This window comes from Mercenaria mercenaria, chromosome 4 (assembly GCF_021730395.1).
Source record: "Mercenaria mercenaria strain notata chromosome 4, MADL_Memer_1, whole genome shotgun sequence".
Lineage (NCBI taxonomy): Eukaryota > Metazoa > Mollusca > Bivalvia > Venerida > Veneridae > Mercenaria > Mercenaria mercenaria.
The window spans coordinates 51,357,356-51,380,086 of record NC_069364.1 but is presented as its reverse complement, the minus strand read 5'-3'; the positions used below and the strand labels follow the sequence as shown (position 1 = coordinate 51,380,086).

The 22,731-nt window shown below is 35.0% G+C and overlaps 2 protein-coding genes across 2 annotated transcripts; both read left to right on the top strand.

The window, feature by feature from the left end:
* Positions 1–17,846: 17,846 nt before the first annotated feature.
* LOC128556631 (uncharacterized) lies at positions 17,847–18,488 on the top strand. The gene has a single exon (XM_053542196.1). It carries the CDS (start codon positions 17,847–17,849, stop codon positions 18,486–18,488), a length of 642 nt encoding a protein of 213 aa, XP_053398171.1.
* Positions 18,489–19,780: 1,292 nt separating this feature from the next.
* LOC128556630 (uncharacterized protein K02A2.6-like) lies at positions 19,781–20,446 on the top strand. Its single transcript, XM_053542195.1, has one exon. The coding sequence runs from the start codon at positions 19,781–19,783 to the stop codon at positions 20,444–20,446; it is 666 nt and encodes a 221-aa protein (XP_053398170.1).
* The last annotated feature ends 2,285 nt before the right edge of the window (positions 20,447–22,731 follow it).

Here is a 22,731-nt window from a genome sequence, read left to right as displayed (position 1 = left end):
GCACTGAAAATATTCTTCAAGAATATGTAAGTTAATGGGCCCTGATGTGTGCTGTACAGCCATTGGATATATGTCAATTTTATATAGAATAGAGAAAAACAGCTTATTAATGTGTTGTAACCTTTATAGTATAGTAAGAAACTGGAAGTGTTTCTGCTGATGCGCATGATCGAACGTACTTTTAGTCCGTACTACAGTAGAGCGATTTGCTCTTTATAAATATAGCGGCGGCTGTAGAAACTTCTCTAAGAAATGTTTAAAATAAATAATGACGTTTTAAATTTCACATTACCGTTCAGACACACTCCTCATCGGTCCATGTTTCCGCTAAAAAGTAATTAAGAAAAATAAATTCAAATAAAACACTTAAAATGATGTAATTTCACTACCCAGTCAATATTTTTATAAGCTTTCTTCGCCATATTGAAACCAGTCGAAAGCTGTCAAACAGGTTTAACCCAGTTTCTAATGCATGTGTCAGAAATGTGTGTGAATTTCAGTTAAATTATTTTTGTCACCGAAAATGTCAGAAAGGTTTCTAAAGTTAGTAAAGAAACAATTTAAAGCATAGCAAACGTTCCTTCTAGGGCACATCTATATAGATATATAATGATCATCGAAGGTAATGATGTATGTTAACATTTTTGACAAATAAGATGTTTGGCTTATTTAAATTCAATTATATACGGGAACCTTTCGCGGTTTGCGCATTTCTGGTTCCAATCCTCAATTATTTTTAAATATAAAAGGTCGGGTGGCTAAAAGAGGGGATGGGCGGGGATGATAGTCCAGGAATTAATTTCGTATGGCCTAGTGTTAAATTTGAAATAGTCACCACGGACGATGACGACGACGGACACAGGTCGTTCGCTGTAGTTCACGTTTAATAATGTTTCAGCTGCACAAAATTTGAAGTTGAATAGCATTCCGGTGCAGTGTTATGAAGGTAGGTAAGCAGCTTTTGGAGATATGCATAAAACAAATAATTTTGTCGAAGGAACAAACGTAAGGACGTACGGACAGCTAAACAGACAAACAGAGGCAAATCTATATCACACCCAAAGTAAAGTTACTCAGTAAGTAGATCAACTTTATCACTGTTAAAGGCGCGCACACGTATGAGTAGATTATGTTGAGATGTACCCCTTGAAATATCCATCGTCTTCGGCTGAAGGCTACAGGTTATTACTTTGTAGATGATGCAAGTTTATTGTTTTAGTAGAAATTTATAAGAATAGATATATTTGTAGTAAATTCCGCCAATGTAAAAGACTCTTATAAATTTGTTAATCCTGTACCTTCCTCACATATTTTTGTGCAATTTGTTCATCTAGAGCAGGTATTTGATTCCCTGTAAGTGGTAGTATACCGGATCGGCGAGTAATAAATTTTCTACTTAGTTATCTTCTGCAAATGTAAGAATGGTGAAATCAATGTTTATAATTAACATTAAAAAGTTAAATTAACACGTCAATTGACGTCACACTGAACAGAACTACATGTTGCTTATAGATTGATTATGTTTATGAATCTATTCACAAGTAGACGGATATACACATAATGTCTGGTCCAAGCATGTTCGGATTAGATACGTTCCATTGTAAGATATTTTACTTATAAAATAATTTAGTTTTTGATTTACTTTTTCAACTATATTAAAGATTCGCTGTGTCAGCACATGAGAAAGACGTGTTTAATTTTCAATACGAAATATGTTTATTTTAATAAATCTGTTATTTTACAGTGTAGTGCAACATCGGTGAATATCTTATTTTGTTATATGCAATATTACAAAACATTTGCAAAGTGGCAACTGTTTGTGTGTCCATATTTAATTTGATTGCTGATTTTCACAAAGTGGCTGCTGTAAAAATATCAGGGATGAATATTTGTTGCTTATGATTTCATCGAAGCTTACAATTAAACTGTTAATCGTTTCTCTTTCCGCCTTAGCAGTCTTCAGGATTTTGCTGGCCAGAAAAAGTCTCGACGAAAACAGTACGACACCTTTTATTTCCGTTCATAAAATTATTCTGGACTAAGTCTACCAAAATACTTTTTTCTAGCACATACTGAGTCGGAATTGTTTTCTCATAAAAATCCAAAGTCTTACCCCAAAGATTATTAACTGGTCGGTTCTAAAGCTTGAGTATTTTATTGTTGAGGTAAACAACCTCATTAAAAACCGCCGAAGTTCTACGTCCGATCTTGTTCTGGCGTTACGCTGGAGTAACTTTTGCCTTGATTAACTGACGTTACGTATTGCATGCAGACATATACATTTTATGTTTTGAACAAAAGAGAGAGTACTCGGCAAAACTATCCATCGGACAAGACGAAACTTCAGGAGCTATTCGTTCTTATATAGCAATACTAAACTGCTGGATGAAAACAGAAAGTGTGTACATAAAAAAGCCAACATCAGCAAAACATTTGTCCATGTTGAAATTTGACTATCATTAAAATAAACGTCTTGCATTTACTGGGTCAAGATAAAAGGTTGCTTTTCTTCTTTTCTCACGCTTGATAATCCGGACGACATGACACTACGACAGAACCTTGTTAAAATGAAATACAGTCAGACAGCAAATCAAGCCGAAATTTCATGCCAGACAGAATTTAGAGATGGCACTTGTAGAGTACTCCCTGTAGTTGATCTGTTTGGGGACTTTGGCAATCATTCTTCCTGAGTTGTTACGTCATTTTTCGTGGTAGTTCCGTACAATTCTGCTTCACGTTCCACGCAGTTTGAGCTTTGCAGTAAAATGTGACGTCAAGCAGAAGGAGTTCCTGGACAGACACAGTGTCTGGTCACATTATAACTGTGTTACAGCATTATTTAGGCGTTATTCGTGCACTCGTTTTTGCCAGATCATTCGGTTGTTTTATTGTCATGTCTATGAAATAACTACACTTCACAAGATTCATTAACGTTAATTCTCCCCCGGTCTCATTAGGGAATAAGATCGCATTGAAGTTACACACTTGTTTTAACTTATTGAACTGGCAGTTGGGAGGGAGGTTATACTGGTTTCATATTTGTGCTGATTACAGTCGGTAGTTTTAGTTTCAATATATTGATTACATAAAGTGCAAGGTTGTCGATTTTTGGGCTAGTCGATATGTATTTGAATCATCAAGCATTTGCATTGTTGAAAAGATAAAGAGATACATAAAAACATCGCAAAATATCTTGCACATTTTATTATAATATCTGAGCCCCTACGAAACCGATATATCTTTCGTTACTGTGTGGTGTTGATTTTTAGAAAATAATGAAGGAAATTTACACTTGAAACTATGTCCGGCTACTTTTTCTCCGCCAATACACGTTATTATTTCACCAGCTTTTCAACAAGTGTAATACTCGAATTATTTTATGCTTAAGCTCGGCATTTTTTCAAATTTTATTTTCAGAATTGAAAAGGCAAGTTTTTAAATTGTGCTTTTAATCGTTCATTATATTTTCGATGTTGTCAAAAGAATAAATTGTTAACATGTTGACTTTGACCCAATATGCACTTTGCAGTTCTGTGTTTGGCAAAACATATTTTTGACGTGCCCCAACATCTTTTTATAGATATGCATGTGCAAGTCTGGTTTCTACCTCCAGTAGAAGAGTACTTCCGGCAACCATAATGGCCTTTACATAAAAGCAAGAGTTTGCTAGAAAGAAAAGAAAATATGGACTAACAATTAAACTACATAATTTTTCAAATAAGTCTTTAAAAAGCCCGAGGGTGACTTTTCATAGATTGGCAAACGGGTAATCGTTTTCCGATGGCTATTTTCACTTATTTAGATCAGTTCAAAGTTTATGTTAACCTCTTGTATGGTAAAGACTTTGGTGATTTGTCTTAATATAACATTGACCACATTCTCGCGTACCCGACGTTTACCATGGTTCCCTAGTTGATCGTCTCGTTATTTTGACGAACCTCTAATGGATGATAATGAATTGACTGAGGGCTAAAGGAATTCGTCTTTGAATCGTATTAAACTTACACCCATTAGTCGTTTCTCAAAATTCAAAAACTGAGAATAGTTATCAGTAAATGTGGTCCATTCCCTACGTGAAATGCACGCTTTGAAGCTGTTAATTGTAACAACCATGTTCCTTATTATTTATTTGAAAATAAGTTGTAGATCTATATGAGTTTTTAACCTTAGCTTGAAAGTAGCAAATACTATAATTTGAAATACTACCAATAAGTAATAGATCTACAATTATTCTTTGTTTCATATTTATCTATTTAGGTCGATAATTACTTTCAACACCTCATTCCTCATGGTATTAATAGCCACACAAAAATTAAAACTAGAATCTACCTAGACTAGACTCTATTTCCTAAGGCGGGTAAAGTATTAAAGTGTACTTATTTAAGAAATGATATAATCTATCCCAGAAAGTGGTTTGCGCCCTCGTGATATATTTCCTTCGCATCTAAATTCCAAACAATGATCTTATTCATGAGCAAATTATTATTTCGATTCTAACACGTTATCAAGGAGTATTATATACGTCCTTGCCGATATCCGTCAAATATGTGCCAGATTCCTGTTGATTTCTCTATGCCATCAAACGCTATGACGTAATAATTGTGACGTCAGAAATATCAACAAGTTTTCAGCCTTCTATGTTTCATAGGAGAACAAATCGGGTCGTGTTAGAATTGACATTCTAATATGACTAGCAATGCTTTAATCAACACAACGATATTATGTTGACGTCATATCGACGTGATATTTAGCGCAATGTACGCATCGAGAAATAGAGCTTTCAAATTTGATCAAATATTTTACTTAAAAACATGTTTAAAACGAAACATCACCTAAATCTAGCATAACTGTCTCAATTAATTCATACACACACGGAGTTGGTAATTAGCTGTGCGGTATGATTCGCCATCTTTTGCGCCTTAATGGAATTAATCCGCAAGACGTATAGCCATTTCCGGTCCTGGCGTGTATAAACAAAGGAGCATGACGACCTGCCATTGGGTGCCGTACATGCGCGAAGAAACAGTTCTCTCATATCTTATCAAAATTTTACAATAAAAGATATATTAGAATCGAAATAATTTATAGGGATGAATATTTGTTGCTTATGATTTCATCGAAGCTTACAATTAAACTGTTAATCGTTTCTCTTTCCGCCTTAGCAGTCTTCAGGATTTTGCTGGCCAGAAAAAGTCTCGACGAAAACAGTACGACACCTTTTATTTCCGTTCATAAAATTATTCTGGACTAAACAAAACAAAACCGTTTTTGAACACTATTTATAAATACACTTGGGTGGTTATAGGTCCTTCGAAATAATTTCAGTTGTCGTGTGTCGCCCTTCGTGTTTAAGGTCGACGCAAGACAAGCGGCACGATGCACAACACGACCCGTGACAATACGACACAACACGAGAAACGATATTTGATTATACGACACGTTGCTCGACATTAATATCGCGATGTCGTGTCATATTTTCGCCCGTTCTATCGTGAGTCGAGCGTCGTGTCGCATTGTCATGTGTCGTGTCGCGCGTCGTTTCGTATTGTCACGCGTCGTATCGTATGTCGTACGTCGATCTTCAAGAGCAGACGATCGACATACTACAAAAAACGCGGCAATGCGACACGACGGGGAGTGGGACTACGACATGACATGGCACGTTAATGTCGCGCGTCGTGTCGCATTGTCGTGCTTCGTGTCTCGCGCCGTGTCATATTGCCGGTATACTGTGAGAATAGGAAAATATGCTACTCCATTTCAATCAGGCATTTCTCACCTAAAATGGACAGTTTGCTAAATTACAGAACCCTATAACTCATGTCGTATGACATCCTTCGTGTTTCAGGTCGGTGCGCTATAATCGACACGACGTGTGACAATACGAAATGACACAACACGGGACACGACGCTTGACATGCGACATGGCCCGTGACATTAATGTCGCGATGTCGTGTTATATTTTCGCCCGTCATTTCGTGTGTCAAGCTTGCTTCGAATTGTCAGCGTTGTATCGCGCATGTTTTGTATTGTCGTGCGTCGTATCATATTTCATGCATCGACCTAGAAGAATAGACGGATGACACACAACACAAAACGCGACAATGCGACACAACGCTCGCCATATGAGTTATATAGTAAAATTCTTCAAAAATTATCACATAATATTTCCTAGACTGTTTAATTATATTTACCAGATGACCCCAAGTAATAAGGTGTCACCGGACTGTGACCGTGACCTACTGACCTACTTTCTTGTTTTTATAGTTACAGCCTTGAAATTTGGATGACATGTACAGTTTTGCACTCCAATCTTAAAACTGACTTTCAATGACCATGAATATGACCTACTGACCTACTTTCTTGTTTTTGAAGCTTTAGCAAAGAATTTTTTCAAGCAAGCAAATTTACTCAGGTGTGCGATATAGGGCCATCATGGCCCTCTTGTTCATGCATCGTGTCGCGCATCGTGTCACATTGTCGTGCGTTGTACTGCATGGTGTGTTGTATTATCGCGCTTCTTGTTGTACGTTGTGTGACTCGTCCTGCGTCGACCTAAAACACGACGGTCAACACACGACATGAACAGAATTCCGAAGCATATTGAACAATTGGTAATTCATCTTCTGTCGTACGCCAGTCGTATTTCTCAATGTTTTTCATCGCAGAGACACTCCGTGTATTTTATGTTTTCGTCAACATTCTAGGAATGTTTGACAACCCTTCCTACTGAATTTCCGGTCCAGACGACTGTGTGCATGTATAAGTGAAACGTAGAGAAACAAAACCAGAATGTTCAGTATTCGAAGTTTTATAACGGAACTCGAAATCATGAATGAGAGTTGTCTAACAAATTATTCTGAATATGAAATCGTACAATGATGCATAAAACTGGTTTGTTTATATAATATAAAAGCACTCGCAATGCACATTTATATTGAATGTACAAACTTTAGCGTATACGGGTAGTTTAAACAACTCTTGACAGACATTTCCACATAAGCCAGTCAGAATATCTGTTTTCATCTGAAATCATTCGTCCTCTGACTCTGACACATATGGAAAAGTTCGTCGTTATTTGTAGTGAACAGTTTAGTATTGGTACAGAACCCAGAAACATTAGATTTACTGCCCGCTGTTACACAAATGAAACACTGTTGAAAAAAACAAATACAAACAAACGAATGTTAAAATATATAGGAAATGAATCAAAAAATTATAAATCGTGAAAATGGTGCAATGCTTAGTCATCATTATTATGGTGGGACACCCAGACACAATTTAGGTCATATGTTCTCCATGACTCCATGTTCTCCCTAAGCGTTGTTTCATGCAGGGACGGGAACCTGGGTAGAACCGACGACTTTCTGCAAGCTAGCTGGATAGCTTAAAAAAATCTACACCAAAGCAAGGAGGGGAGAGGCCAGTAAGTCGATGTCAGCAACAAGAACCACTCTGCAACGAAGGCCCCTTGCAACACCTAATCATAAGCTTCATAAATCTAAATACATGTAAAAGTTCCGACAAAGAATCACAATGGCATACAGCACTAAAACGCATATTGTTATCAACATTTGATAAACCATCCAGTCCTATACACATAAATACATTTATTGTTAACAGTTCACTGATTATGCAATAAATTCAATAGCGAAAACTTCCTGGCACCAAACCGGTAATGTATAGTCAATATTTGCTTTACTATTCTTTGAAAGCAACAATATAGTCCATTAAGTACCATTACTATTATCAATGTCATTCTGTCATCTTTATCACAGGATAAAACTAACTTTGGTTTTACCACCGAAATTAAAATCTTTGATGGTTTTATTGAGAACTACATTGTTAACAAGGATATTATTAAATTCAGTTTTAATAACTGGTTGTTTCTGAACTTTTTGTTTAAGAAAAAAAAGCAGTTGAAAGACTACGATGACAATATTAATATCAGTATTATGTACGCTTTTGTGTTTAATTGTATTGGAGATTTCTGGAAACCCTGTAAATGGGCAAACGTATGATAATGTGAGGACACTGAAAATGAATTTATTGACCAGATATGATAAAGACGTTGTACCAGTACTAAACCAATCGCATGTGTTAAACGTCACCGCGATATTTTCCTTGTTAGCTATACCGGAAGTAGATACCGTAGGTTCTACAATAATGCTATCAGCATACTTGTATTTAGCATGGACTGATGAGAAACTAACATGGGATCCAGCTGATTATGGTGGAATTCAGGAACTATCTTTACAAGTGGACACAGTATGGACACCGCTTATTATTATAGGCAGTGGTGTAACTACTAAAACTATTGCAAACAGCTGGCATAAGGTGTTGATCAATCATACAGGAGTTTCGCATGTCGCATTAGGGGGGACATTTAGTGGTTTATGTGGATTTACAATGACTTTCTGGCCCTTTGATAAACAAGCCTGCAACTTATATCTCGTTCCTTTAGGAAATGTAAACATTAGGTTTATATTTCCACCCAATCCTATATATGATGACGACTTCATATCTATGGCAGAATGGACATATGAACAAATTACTGCATCCTATCAGAACCGATTTAATAATACCGGGAATGATATTATTTATACCGTCAAGATTCGCCGACAATCCGCTTTTAACTTACTAACATTGATAATACCGCTATATTGTGTGACTTCTCTCGGACAGTTTGTGCTGCTTATATCATGTGACACTGGAGAGAAGGTGGGGTTTGGAATTACCATTATGTTATCAATGATTGTTTTCATGATGGTCATCAAGGACGAAGTTCCTAAAGTTTCTGAACCTCTACCTTACATGTGCATTTACATTAGTTTAACAGTATTTGCTGCCTTTATAGTTAACATAATAAACTTCGTCAGCCTGAGCCTGTTCCACAGGAATGAAGCGCAACCAGTCGGACAAAGGTACAAATATCTTGTAAATTTGGTGTCAATATTCAGTGGAAATAGAACTGTTCATCCAGAGGACCAGGCAAGAAAGAACAAAGATAACAATATTACCTGTTTACCTAGCACACCTGTAAAATATTAGATAATGTTTTACCATCAATGCGGAAAGAAAACTTAGAACCAGTTGAACTAAATTTTATATCGGAACAAATTGTGAAACATGATAAGAGTGTCACTTGGAAAGACGTCAGTAATGCAATTGACAGGATAACATTTGTCACTTTGACGCCTTTAGCCATCTTGGCTACGATTGCAGGTGTAGTGTATTTGAAGGCAGCCTTGGTCTATCCAGATTGGGCCAACTGATCAGAACTTACTAGATCCATTTACGACTCGAAATGTGATATCTCTTGTTATGAGCAATAATCTAGTTTTCTCAACGGTTACAGTGGATTCAACTGTAGATATGTTTTGATCAATTATTTATGTAAGTATAGAGTAAAATGATGGCACCTTGTGCCTAGTAACTTATATAGTTCAGTCTTTCAGTAAATATTGCACAACAGCTGATATTACAAGAGATAATTCTATTTGACTGAAGTCGACATTTAAAAACTATGAAATAATACAGGTGTTTCCTGTATGTGTGGATGTACTTGAGTCGCACCATGAGAAAACCAACATTATTATTCACTGGTTCGCCCCGCCCTCTATAAAGCATACTGACTCTACATATTTCCGTTGAGGGTCAGTAACAAACCTAATTATTGATTTGTTTTATCGACGACTTAATTACTTCTCCTGGGAAAGTAGGATAGCTCCCTCATTCATTTAAAGTCAACATAAAAGATGAAACATTTAATCATAATTAAAGAAGAAATAGAAGAAATATTTTACTTTAGTTAAACAACAAAATTTTTAACGAATAACAAAAGGCATATATCACAGCCGTTCTTTTCTGCTGAACACCAAAGTCTTCCCTTAACACAATCTGAATCTATGCTGGCTTTCCAGTCAGCTTAACACCAGAATAATGTATGTTTAAACAAAATGTTCAACACAAAAGTAACAGTAAACTGTAGAAGTTCAATACTGCTTGCTATATCTATTAGACTTGTCAAATTCAATTCACTTTTGTATAACTATATGATTGAACCAATTGACAGTGCAATTGTCAGTTGTGAAACACAGGACCAGATGGGGATGATGCATCAGTATTGCTTGAAGCTGGGGCATCAAAGTCTCCAAAGATGTAATCTGGGTTTATACCTGCAAGTGTATTCATAATGTCATTCAGTGGCAAACGTTGTGCTGCCAAAGATTGCTGAACTGATGTTCGTTGAGCTACCAATTGTAATTCTGATGGTTTACGATCTGCTACTTATCTCGGGGCCGCGAGTTCGATCCTCGGGAGGGGCGTATGTTCTCCGTGACTATTTGTTTGATAAACGACATTGTGTCTGAAATCATTAGACTTCCATCTCTGATTCATGTGGGGAAGTTGGCAGTTACTTGCGGAGAACAGGTTTGTACTGGTACAGAATCCAGGAATACTGGTTAGGTTAACTGCCCGCCGTTACATGACAGAAATACTGTTGAAAACGGCGTTAAACCCAAAACAAACAAACAAAAGCTAACTTAGGTTCCTCCAAAGGTGTAATGTTTTCACTTATAGCTCGGCCCATTTGCATTTTTCCCCATCGTCAACATGCTGATATATCGATAACGGCTGCACAGACTGATGTCCCGTAACTGACATTACTTGAGCGGGCCAAACAAACTCTTCCTCGAGATAGAAGCGCCCTTAACTCTTATCGAGTGGTTGGTATAAATTAGTGACAACCCTACAGCTTTGCTTGAAGATGACATGAATGTTTTTAATTTCTTCTCCCGAACTTGAGCATTACAGAACCATATACCCAAAACTTTCTTTCGTTCTCTGCCAGAGCCTGAAAAAGTATTCAACAATTCTATTCTATTTTACCAATGATATAAGATGATTTCTATGACAGTAAAATATTTTCATATGCTATAATGTCTGACTGAAAATATTAAATATATTCCACACTGTGGGAAGTCTAAAATAATATTCATTGGATTTTTTTTTCATTTTTGTTTCTTCTAAATTTCAGACTCGAGAAGATAAGAGTTTTTAATCATGTTTTCGATATTTTGGACTCGTGAAAATACGAAAATTTTATGTTGAGTGAAAATATATTTCATATTTCACCAAAAGCAAAAAAAAAAAAAAAATATCCTTTATATTTACATCAAGTAAGTATACAAATTTGATTTCTGTACACAGAATTTGTACAGTACATGTAACTGATAAAAAAATATTGAGTACATCTTAAATCTAATGAAGACAGACATAAATAAAAATGTAACGTTATGGTAATTACGTATTACAACAGCTTTAATGAATTTAATATGTCTGGCTTTGAAACATAAAAAAATATAAACTAATTAACTTAAAACAAGCCTGAAACGTTTTGTTTACATGTCAGGCTAATGGTTGTCTGACAAGCGCTAATTCCAATTGCTGTACTAGCAGTTGTCGAGTAGTCCACTTTGAATTTATTATAATATCGGGACTTCCCATCAAAAACAGAGCCTAAACCCCCTAAATTTTGCAAGGAACCTTCATTTAAAAATTATATCAAAATTTCTAAAATTCTGAGTTGAGGAAAATTATCGTTCACGACATAAAAATATACTAGTAGCACGTAGACAATTTTGTGGCAGAATCTTTTAATCTATTACGAATCACCCGGTACATACGGAAGCAGTAAATATAGGCCAACAATGACCTTAAATTGTACGCAAATAGACCAAATTATTTTTGAATTATATTTCTTTTTAAATTTACCTGGTTTCTCAGGCATCACACTCAAACTGGTCTCTTTGTCAAGGAAATGGTTTTTTTGTGAGTTCATCTGGCATCTTCTCTGGTCAATTTGTACACAGAAGTATCTTTGGTCATGGAGTGCATGTTTTCATTGCCTCAAAAATATAACCTAATGTGAAACTGAACTTTATTAAAAAGTCTTTGTGGCGCAGATGGCTCAAGATGAACGCTCCTGTACAACTTATGAGCGTCATTCCCAGATATTCGTGGGTAATGCTCTACATCTCAATTGCCATTTCGTTTCAGTTCCAAACACACAGCCTTGAAATTGATATTGCTTTTCACAACTCCTTAGTTTTTGATGATATCAAAGTTTTTATTGTGTGGCGGATTCTTCAAGTGTCTGTTAATTCCATGTCTAACACTTTCTAATGAGTTAATTTTGTAAGAAGTTCACCCACTTTCTTTGAGTCCATCCAAAAATGTGCCAAAACATTGTCCACTTACACAGGAGACAAATCCTCGAATTTTCCCCAAAACGTTCACATTCCGATAAGTACTCCTTCAAAATTTTAGGTTCTATCAGAGCCTATTCTTAATCTAAAGTTGATGTCATTTTGTTCACAACTGCAGCAGGCGACTCTTTTGAAAGGTCAAGGTTGTGCCTTTGCTCAGGGGAGTCAACTCAATTTGGCTATACCTGGCTATACTGTATAGGCCAGAAAGGACTATTTTTTCAGCAGTATTCTATATGAAATTTACAAAATTTCTTGTAATTGCTTTTACTTTATCATCATTTTTATATCGAAAATGCAAATATCCGCCATTTTGAATTGCAATTTTCATGTAGATTCACCTACTGACCCTCTGTAGAAATATAGAGGGCAACCTCGTGACACTACTCAACCACACACAAACTCCAAATTGGAATAGTTTTAAGTTAATTTAGATAATGTTGTCGATTTGAGTGTACTTTGATATTGCGGGGATGATTTATAAGGTAAATACACCTGTTCGCTTGTAGAACTATTGTTTCACTTTGATCGTGTATGCCACTAGCTAATGGCATACAAAATCAGAGTCAAACCAAAATATTAACATTTACTTTGTGTTTTTGTAGACAGACAAATCAAATGGATATATTCATATAAATAACACTGGTGCAATCATATCAAGGTTGGTCCTTTCCACAAGATGACATGCGACATGTGGCATCATTCGCATAAAGAAAATGGCGTTGTTCGAAAACACGTCGTTCAAAATCAGCTACAAAAATTTCCAAATATCATATTTTGCTGTTCTATCTAGATGCTGTAAAGATCAATAGACTTTTATTTTGATTTTCTGATACATATGGAACTTACTTCTGTAGGAAGCTACTTTAAATATGACTGAATGTTATTCATGGTGCGTTTGGACGGGTATAAATCACATCTACCCTATTTAAATAATTTTAGAATATCAATGTTTCTAGTGGTATTGTGGTACTGTCCACTGCTAAAACAACAGATTATAACAGGAAAAGTGATATTTGGTTTATTTGAATATTAGATAAAGCAAATATATTTTTATGTTAGTGTCCAGAGAGTGTGATATTAAGTTAAGATTATGTAATGGTAATTAAACTGACATGACAGAGCCACATATTTATCATAAAGTGCATGATAATAGCAATGTATACATACATAGAACTTACATAGGCATAGAACTGATGCATGCACATATCCACATATCTGTAGATTTCAAAATACCATAGAAACCCACTTACCTAATAAAAAAAACGAACGACCGATAATTTTAGCAAATATCTGCCATTTTGTAAGTTTGTGACCAGTCGATCTTCGAAATAAAAAAATTTCAACTTTTAGTCAAGATCAGTCATACGTTATCTTACATAGAATGACGTCAAAAACATCTAGAAATCTGAGCAAAACATTAAATAGTGCAAAACACTTTGTGAAGGCTTAGGTGGAAATAGGTGTTCATTTGTTATATAGAAGTTTATAGGAGAATCGACTATGTTAACAAGAACGTTCCCAAGACGTTAATGCATTGGGGTCAGCATTCTCAAGACGGCACTGTTTAACAAAAAAACGTTTCGATGGATTCAGGAATCTGACCACGACAAGCATCAGTATCAATATTTGAAGGATTTTGTTTATAGTTTCTTAAAAAAAATAAAGTACGAATTTAGTTGTCTTTTATAGTATCGATCAATATTACCAGTAATCACAGTAATCACATGACTGGCATTTTGAATTTTTACATTGAGTAGTAAGTAGGGGTATTTGTTTGTACATCGAGGTCTGAGACAATTTTATTGTAACTGAATATATCACTTCTTGCAGGTGTTTTATATTCATAACAGATAATAGGAACTTCAGAGTGTCTGAAATATTTAGGCATATAGTCAATGACACACCTATCTCGAAATATACTGATTACATCAATGAAGTCAATATCTTCATTCGTGAAACATTTTAAGAAAATGCCTGTCACGGTCAGATTGAATGTAAATAATAGGACGAAGAACGTGTTGTGTGTAACTTTGAATAAGATATGATGCAGGGTTTACAGGGTCTGTTTGAATAACGCACTGGCACAATACACATATGAATATATTAAAATAAAAGAAATAAAAGATAAAAGATATCCAGAAACAAACTGTTTCAAAATATATTTTACGTTAACTGAGAGTGTTATTTGAATTGATTAATCTTATTCTTTATATGATATACTGAGTCTTCTCAAAATTCTGTAAACAAAGTTAACGTTACGATGCCTTAATGAATACCCCATAAACAATAGATCACAGTACAAACATCGTGCATAATATGTTCAGATGTGGTGCATATGTCGCAGACACTATATTTCAAAGTGATACAACGTTAGGACGTCTTTATTTGCTAATTTTAAAGTTATGGCATCTGTCTAGGTAATTTTCAAATGACTCTCTGTTTTAACTAAGCTATTGACCAAAGTCCCCTAACATCCTACTTCACATTACCCACTCGAACAACGTGGTGTGAATGTTTCTACAGCAGCAGCAGCAACAACAGCAACAACACCGATAATAACAACAGTGTCTCTTCTATAAACCTTTTATTTAATAATCATTCATCATTCTAATTCTCTAAGCTCTATCATAACATAATTATTAATAATTGGCTTTAAAACTCTTCAACGGTAATTGCTTATGATCTAACGTAGGCGAGTATCGAGCAAACACATTTTAACAACAAGTACCAGGCAAAAATTATAACACAATAAAAATGCCTAAAGTTCTTGTAACATAGTAAGTGTTGTTTTTTTCACTGACATGTTGTTTACTTATCAATCCTTAATTCACTTAGTCAATAAAACAAAAGACGTATCTGACCTGTCAAAACAATACGTAATTTTGAATCATAAATGTCTCGACTGTGATACATCTGGGGGAAATATGGAAAATTTGCCTGAAAATCAAGGTATTATCGATTCGTTCAAACCTTTATATGAGCCGCGCCATCTGAAACCAACACAGTGCGTTTGCGACCAGCCTGGATCCAGACCAGCCTGCGCATCCGCGTAGTCTGATCAGGATCCATGCTGTTCGCTAACGGTTTCTCTGGTTGCAATAGGATTTGAAAGCGAACAGCATGGATCCTGACCAGACTGCGTGGATGTGCAGGCTGGTCTGGATCCATTCTGGTCGCAAATGCACTATGTTGGTTTTCTCATGGTGTGGCTCATATCACTTTCGCCTCTGTGAGTTTTTAAGTTATCCACAAGAAAATGAAAATAAAAATTAGAGCAGGCAATCAACGGAATATAAGAGTATCCTGAAAAGTCAAATCTTAACTATGCCCGATTTAACCATGATAGTATGGACAAAACATAATTTAATATACGATCAAGAATATATGAGTCCAATACATAAATTATATGCTTAATCAAGAATAAGATTAAAATATAGTACGACATGGCCATCACTCTTTTTAGTTGTTAATAACATAAAAAAGATATAATAACAAAAATGTCTACATTTCGCTTCACAAATTCATTTCGATGTTATTGTTTCTATTTGGTCAGTCAAAGCCCCAGCTAAGCATTACTAGCGAAACTGAACGCAAATGTATATCATAAAAACAACAACAAAGACAACAACAACACAGAATTTGATATCTAAGAATTTGGAAGTAGGATTTATTTGTAGGATAATATGTCTGGCAAAATGAAAAACACAGAAAATGGTCTTAATTTTATCATTTTTCTCTTATTGTTTAGAACGGAATTCAATAATGCTATTTTACGTGTTGAACACAATAAAAATCCTTTTTTAAAGGAAGCTTCTACCTATTCTTTTTTGATTCCAAACTCATTTTAATCTTCATTAAGACGCCGAGAAAGGAAAACACTTGGGGTTATTGAAAAGTTCTGTAGCACTCTAATCTTTCATTCAAGAAAATTTGTTTTTAACTTTCTTTTTTTTCTATATAATTATTATGCATAACCCCGAAGAATAAATTCAGATAGTATACTTGAAGACCTGTAAATAATAATAAAAAATAGTTGAAATGTTTATATAGTATAGATTATTGCGTTGACTGACTGTATGATTAATTGAAACGTTCCAAAGTCAGTAAGACTTACTATAATTCTCCAGTCTAGTTGTCTTGCTTGTACTATGCAAAATTCATATTTCTTATAGCTTTGATCTTTCTAAATGGACCAAATTGAGCAATCTGATAAGAAATCATCTACCTATATCTTAATTTATTTAAAATGTAACATGGAAGATCTTTTCTTAAAGTTCAAATTAAAACACAATATACATAATAACAACTTACGATATAAGTAGCTTGTCATGATATCTGGTACTCTGTCCAAAATGTACAGCTTAAATAAGCGTTGTCTGCTGAGTAATTTGTACACTTCCATTTGAAAGTGGTTGTATTCAACAATATAAAAACTATACTAGTAGTGCTTATTGTACTGTAGCAGAGTTTATCTGTCAATCTAAGCCAGACTCTCTACGCTCCGCCTACATATTATATTTCATTGTAGTATGAGTAAGATCTTTATCAGAGTTAATCAACATGCAGTCGTAGCTGATCATTAAAATGTATATTATCATAGACAGTCTTTATTCATTTAATCTTCCCATACAATTATAACTCGGACACTTTACATTGGCGACGAGATAGCAACAAAATATTGGATTAAATGTTTAATAAACGACATTGGGACATCAGTGACATTATTGTAGAAATTCATTCATGAAACATTTTTTACTACTATTAAAATGGCACAGGGATAACCAGTGTTCTTTTATTTTGTTGTTAACGAGCCTGCTGTGGACACTAGATGGAAAAATGGTGTCACCTATCTACTAATTGGTTTGGACATAACTAATGACAAGAGAAAGAGAGCCTTACTCCTACATTATGCCGGGGAAGAAGTAAATGATATTTTCGATATACTATCCGAGACAGGTAATGATTATAAGACTGCTCTTTTGAAACTTACGGAATACTTTCCACCGAAAAAATACACTAGGAGTAGGAGGTGTACAAAGAGTCAAGTAAGACACGTATCATACAAGGCTACGACAGCTCTGTGAAAACTGTGAATTTGCCGACAAAGACACAGATTTTCCAAGGATGTCAATCAACAAGGCTACGTCGCAAAGCGCTGAAACAAGATATAACTTTGGATGAATTGATTCAAGAAGCTCGTGCACTGGAATTATCTGAGAAACATGCTTCCGAAATTGAACATGGTAAAAGTGCAAACAAGGCTACAAAAAGGAAATTCACACTGAAGAAATTTACAGCAAACAATCGGAATAAGCTAAAACAAGGAAAATGTCGAAACTGTGGATTTGAATACCCTCACAAGACAAAATGTCTAGGGCAAGGTAAAGAATGTTCATATTGTCACAAGAAAAACCATTGGAAAGTGTTTGCCGCGCAAAAACAATGAAATCTAGGAAAACTAACAATCTAAATGATTATTCATCGAGTGATGATAGTGACCAAAGTGGCAATTATGCATTTGGACTAACTGTAAATGCCATGTCCAGCAGACCATACGTAAGTACTTAGTTAATGGTTGTCAAGTTCCTACTTGACACTGGTTCTTCAGTTAATATACTAGATCAAGAGACGTACAACAAAATAAATCCGAAACCAAAGCTTCAAAAACCAAACATGGAAGTATTTGCATATGGCACTGATTCTCATGTCAAACTTCTTGGGAAGTTTGTGACTACCGTTGAAACAAAACAGAAGTACACTACAGCTGAAATTTTGGTGACAGAAGGCAAAAGCGGTAATCTGTTATCGCATCTCACATCAGTAGAATTACAAGTGATTCCAGAAATTCAAACACTGCAACATAGTAAGGTCGATAAAATTTGCAAAAACTACAATTCAGTATTTACTGGTATTGGGAAATACAAGGATAAGCAGATTGACCTAATAATAGATCCGGATGTACAACCCGTGTCACAACCGCATAGACGAATACCTTTTCATCAACGGAAACAAGTCGAAAAGGAATTGAAGCGTCTAGAAGACTTGGACATTATTGAAAAGGTAGAAGGAGCTACAGATTGGGTTTCACCGATAGTGGTAACATCAAAACCAAAGTCAAAAACAAATGAAATTAGATTATGTATTGATATGAGGTTGCCAAATACAGCAATCAAACGAAAAAAGACATCATTCCTACATTGTATGATACGATAGTTGATTTGAATGGAGCAAACGTGTTTTCAAAACTAGATCTAAATCAAGGATATCATCAGCTAGAACTCTCAGAATCATCTTGAAATGTGACGACATTCACAACACATGTTGGTAAGAAACATCAGCGATGACATCATCGTGTATGCTGAAAATCAGGCACATCATGACAAACGTTTAGAGGCTGTTTTGAAACGACTCAAAGATAAAGGTTTTACGCTTAACAAAGAAGTGTGAGTTCAACAAGCGCAAGATTGAATTCTTTGGATATGTTTTAGTGAAGATGGAATCTCTGCCGATCCAAAGAAATGTGAAGCTATCAAAAATGCTCAAGCTCCCACAAATGTGTCAGAAGTATGTAGTTTTCTGGCAATGATAAACTATGTCTCGAGATTCATTCCAAATTATTCGACAATAACTGAACCAGTCAATTGATCAAAAAGGAGTAGACTGGAAATTGGACAAGGAACAACAGGATGCATTTGAAACTCTCTAAAACAATCTAAGCAGTAACACTGTAATGACTTACTTCAATCCAAAAGCCGAAACTGAATTAATAGCCGATACTAATCCAGTTTGAATTGCAACAATTATGCTTCAGAATGGAAAAGTTGTCTGCTATGCTAGCAAGTCACTTACTGACGTAGAAAAACGTTATTCCCAAACAGAATGAGAAATCTAGCCATTATCTGGGGTATTGAACATTGGCATATCTATTTGTATGGACATTCATTCACTTTAATAAGTGATGCACAAACACTCGAACATATTTACGCGAATCCTAAGTCGAAACCACCTGTAAGACTTGAACGTTGGAGAATGAGACTACAAGCTTATGATTTTCGTGTGAAATACAGATCTGGAGAATCAAACATGTCCGATTATTTGAGTCGACATCCAGATGCTGCCAGTTCAAAACAGTCAAAACAATCAAAACATGCAGAAGAAGACATCCCATTCATTGCTCATCATTGTGTCCCGAAGGCAGTAACTATGAAGGAAATTATAAGTGCAACGCGCGATGACAGTGATTTACAAACAGTCATATCAAATATCAAAAGTTCGAAGTGGAAAAAAATCGCAAAACAGTGTAATCGATACATTTGCAAGATGCAAAAATGCTCTGACAGTGGTTTATCTTGAAGATAGTGAAGTATTACTTCATGAATCAAAGCTCGTGATACCAAAATCATTACAAGATAAGGTAATTAATATAGCTCATGAAGGTTATTGTAAAAACGAAACAGCTATTACGCGAAAAAGTATATTTTCCGGGAATAGAAGAGCAACTCGAAATGAAATGCAAAAGTTGCATACCATGCCTTGCTGCAACGAAAACAAATTCGTCAGAACCATTGAATACGAGTGAAATGCCGGAATATACATTTCAGCATGTTAGCTTGGATTTTGCAGGACCTTTTCCGAATGGAAAACACCTCCTTGTTCTGACAGACGAATATTCAAGGTTTCCAGTAGTAAAAATTATTAACTCAACCTCTTCAAAGACAGTCATTCTTAAATTAGACAGTATATTCTCAGAATTTAGAATTTGCGAATTTCTAAAATCAGATAATGGTCCTCCAATGAATGGACACGACTTTGCACAATTTGCGAATTATATGGGATTCAAACATAGAAGAATTACTCCATTGTTGCCGCAAGCGAACGGTGAATGTGAACGTTTCATGCGATCGATAGGTAAAGCAATACGCGCATCCCATGCTCAGGGTACATCTTGGAAACAAGACATGTATTCATATTTACGAAATTACCGTGCAACACCACATGCTTCCACCAACATTTCACCAGCTGAATTGTTTTATGAACGTTCAATAAACATCAAAATACCGAGTGTTCAAATACCTTCAAAAGGAGACAAACATAAGAAAGCAAGACAATCAGACAAAAAGGCTAAGCAAAAAAAAATGAAGTCTTATGCTGATACTAGACGTAATGCTTAACCATCAAATCTGAAAATTGGTGTCACAGTACTGTCAAACAAAAGAAGGACAACAAACTTACACCAACATTTGACCCGCGTCCGTATGAAATCATTTCTAAAAAAGGAACAATGATTACAGCAAAACGCGAGGACAAGCAAATTACTAGAAATTCATCAGAATTCAAAAACGTAGAAAATCCACCGCCGTTAACATCATCAGCATCATCAAATAACAACAACATTATCAACATACCGACTAAAAATAATTCTGATTTGTCACTGACACGCGATACAACCAACTCACAACCTGTACGACGAAGTCAGCGTGAAAGAAAACCACCTGAATACCTAAATATTATGTAACGCATTAAAACAATTGGAATTTAGTTAATTAAAAGTGATATGTTTGAAGTGCTGTGAAGCTGGCATAATAATTCAGCAGATAAAAAAGTGCAAGTTTATATCATCAGAATTGATCTAAAAGGATAACATTTGACTTGAAATTTTACTTGGTGTATATAGTGTTTATAAATTTTATTTTATCTATAATGCTAGCAGTTTTACGAATTAAGTGCGTTTATTTCATTTGTTTCAAAGAAGAGAGAAAGAAACAATCATATTTTGTTTACAAACCACTGCTCTTATTCTTCTCACAACAATTAACTCTGGAATTTCATTGATAAAAGATATTAATAGAGAATGTAATTGACTCTAGTTTATTTGACATTTCATTTAATTACATTACAGATTTATTGTAGGCACATAGACTGGTGTATAAGATACGTGCAGAACACACAGGATGTAAACTTATCAATATTATTGGCAAACTGCTTCTTAATGGTGCGTTCTTCATGTTTCCCCAAAAATTCAGTAAGAACCCGGTTCTTAGTAAAGGTAAGAGGTTCTGATAACTGACAGGTTTAATTGGGAAGGTCATGAAAAGACCACAATCAAGTGATAACGGCAATTTATTTATCAGACTCATTTATTTGTGGTGTACTTTACAGGAATGCAGTGACATACTGATATTATGAAGTGTGAAAATATTTAATTAAACATTACACTATAAGAGCTAGCTAGGGAACAAATGACTCTTTTAATTCTTTGCTCAGTATAATCCTTTGAAACAAACTGAAAACAGTCCGTCATTTTGCTAGACATTCACATCTGTTTTGGCTCCAACAGACAAAATAAATGACGGAATTCACACTCAGCTTACCTCTGAAGACACAAATTTGTTTGACAACAGCAATTTCATGGTTAATTAGGAAGGTCAGATTTATTCATCCCCACATATTCGCCAATAAGTTCGCCCGGTTATCAGAACCTCTTACCTATACTTAACTGGTGATATTTTCAGTATTAAAGTATTATGTTCTGGTATTTTAAAGTGACACTTTGACAGAATTTGTCTAGCACCAATATTATGTTATTTATTTTAATTTCACATTACTATACAAGTTTTAAATCAAGTGAAGAGGAGATGTACTGTAGAAGAGTTTGTCAATCTCTAGCCAGACTCTCTAAGCTCCGCCTACATATTATATTTCATTGTAGTATGAGTAAGTTCTTTATCAACATGCAATCGTATCTAAACATTAAAATGTATATTATCATAGACAGTCTTTATTCATTTAATTCCCATACAATTATAACTCGGACACTTTACACTTATACATGCATATGTATTAATTCAAGTCTGACTGGCTGAAACTGAAACTGATTAATTTAATTAAACGCCTGTTTTGATATAATGACATATTCAGTGGCGTTGTACATTAACTTTAACAAGCCTTAAACGTATAAATGATGAAATGTAAAAACTCACAAAAATTTAAAAGCTAACACCTGCTGTTATCGCTTTTCAAACAATTATTAAAAATTTCAAAACAATGTCATAGTATCTAAAATACAGTGTCTTAAGATATTGTTTGAATGTGTCAAGTGATTCACTTTTGCGTATTCACTAACAGCAATCCATTCCACAGTTAAATATGATTAACTAGATGATGAGTAGAAAACAAATCGATTTTTGTAGAATGAACAGAACGATTTGCAGAAATGGTCTATGGACGTGAAATCGCGGTTCATCAAAAATCGACGTCAATGGTCATTTTTGGAGGTTTGCAGAGAAAAAAGTTACAGAAATATCAAAAGAGTAAAATACGCAATCTATGAGACAAGAATACTGAATTTTATATTAATCAATATTTCGAAACGAAACCCAATAACTTCAAATTAGGCGCATTCCACATTAACGTCTTAAGCAAAGTTCTTTTCAGACAATAAATATTTCACTATGTC

Bases quoted from the DNA above. Each gene is read 5' to 3' on its own strand.
- LOC128556631 (XM_053542196.1), top strand. From the start codon at position 17,847: ATGGTTGTCAAGTTCCTACTTGACACTGGTTCTTCAGTTAATATACTA.
- LOC128556630 (XM_053542195.1), top strand. From the start codon at position 19,781: ATGAAATGCAAAAGTTGCATACCATGCCTTGCTGCAACGAAAACAAAT.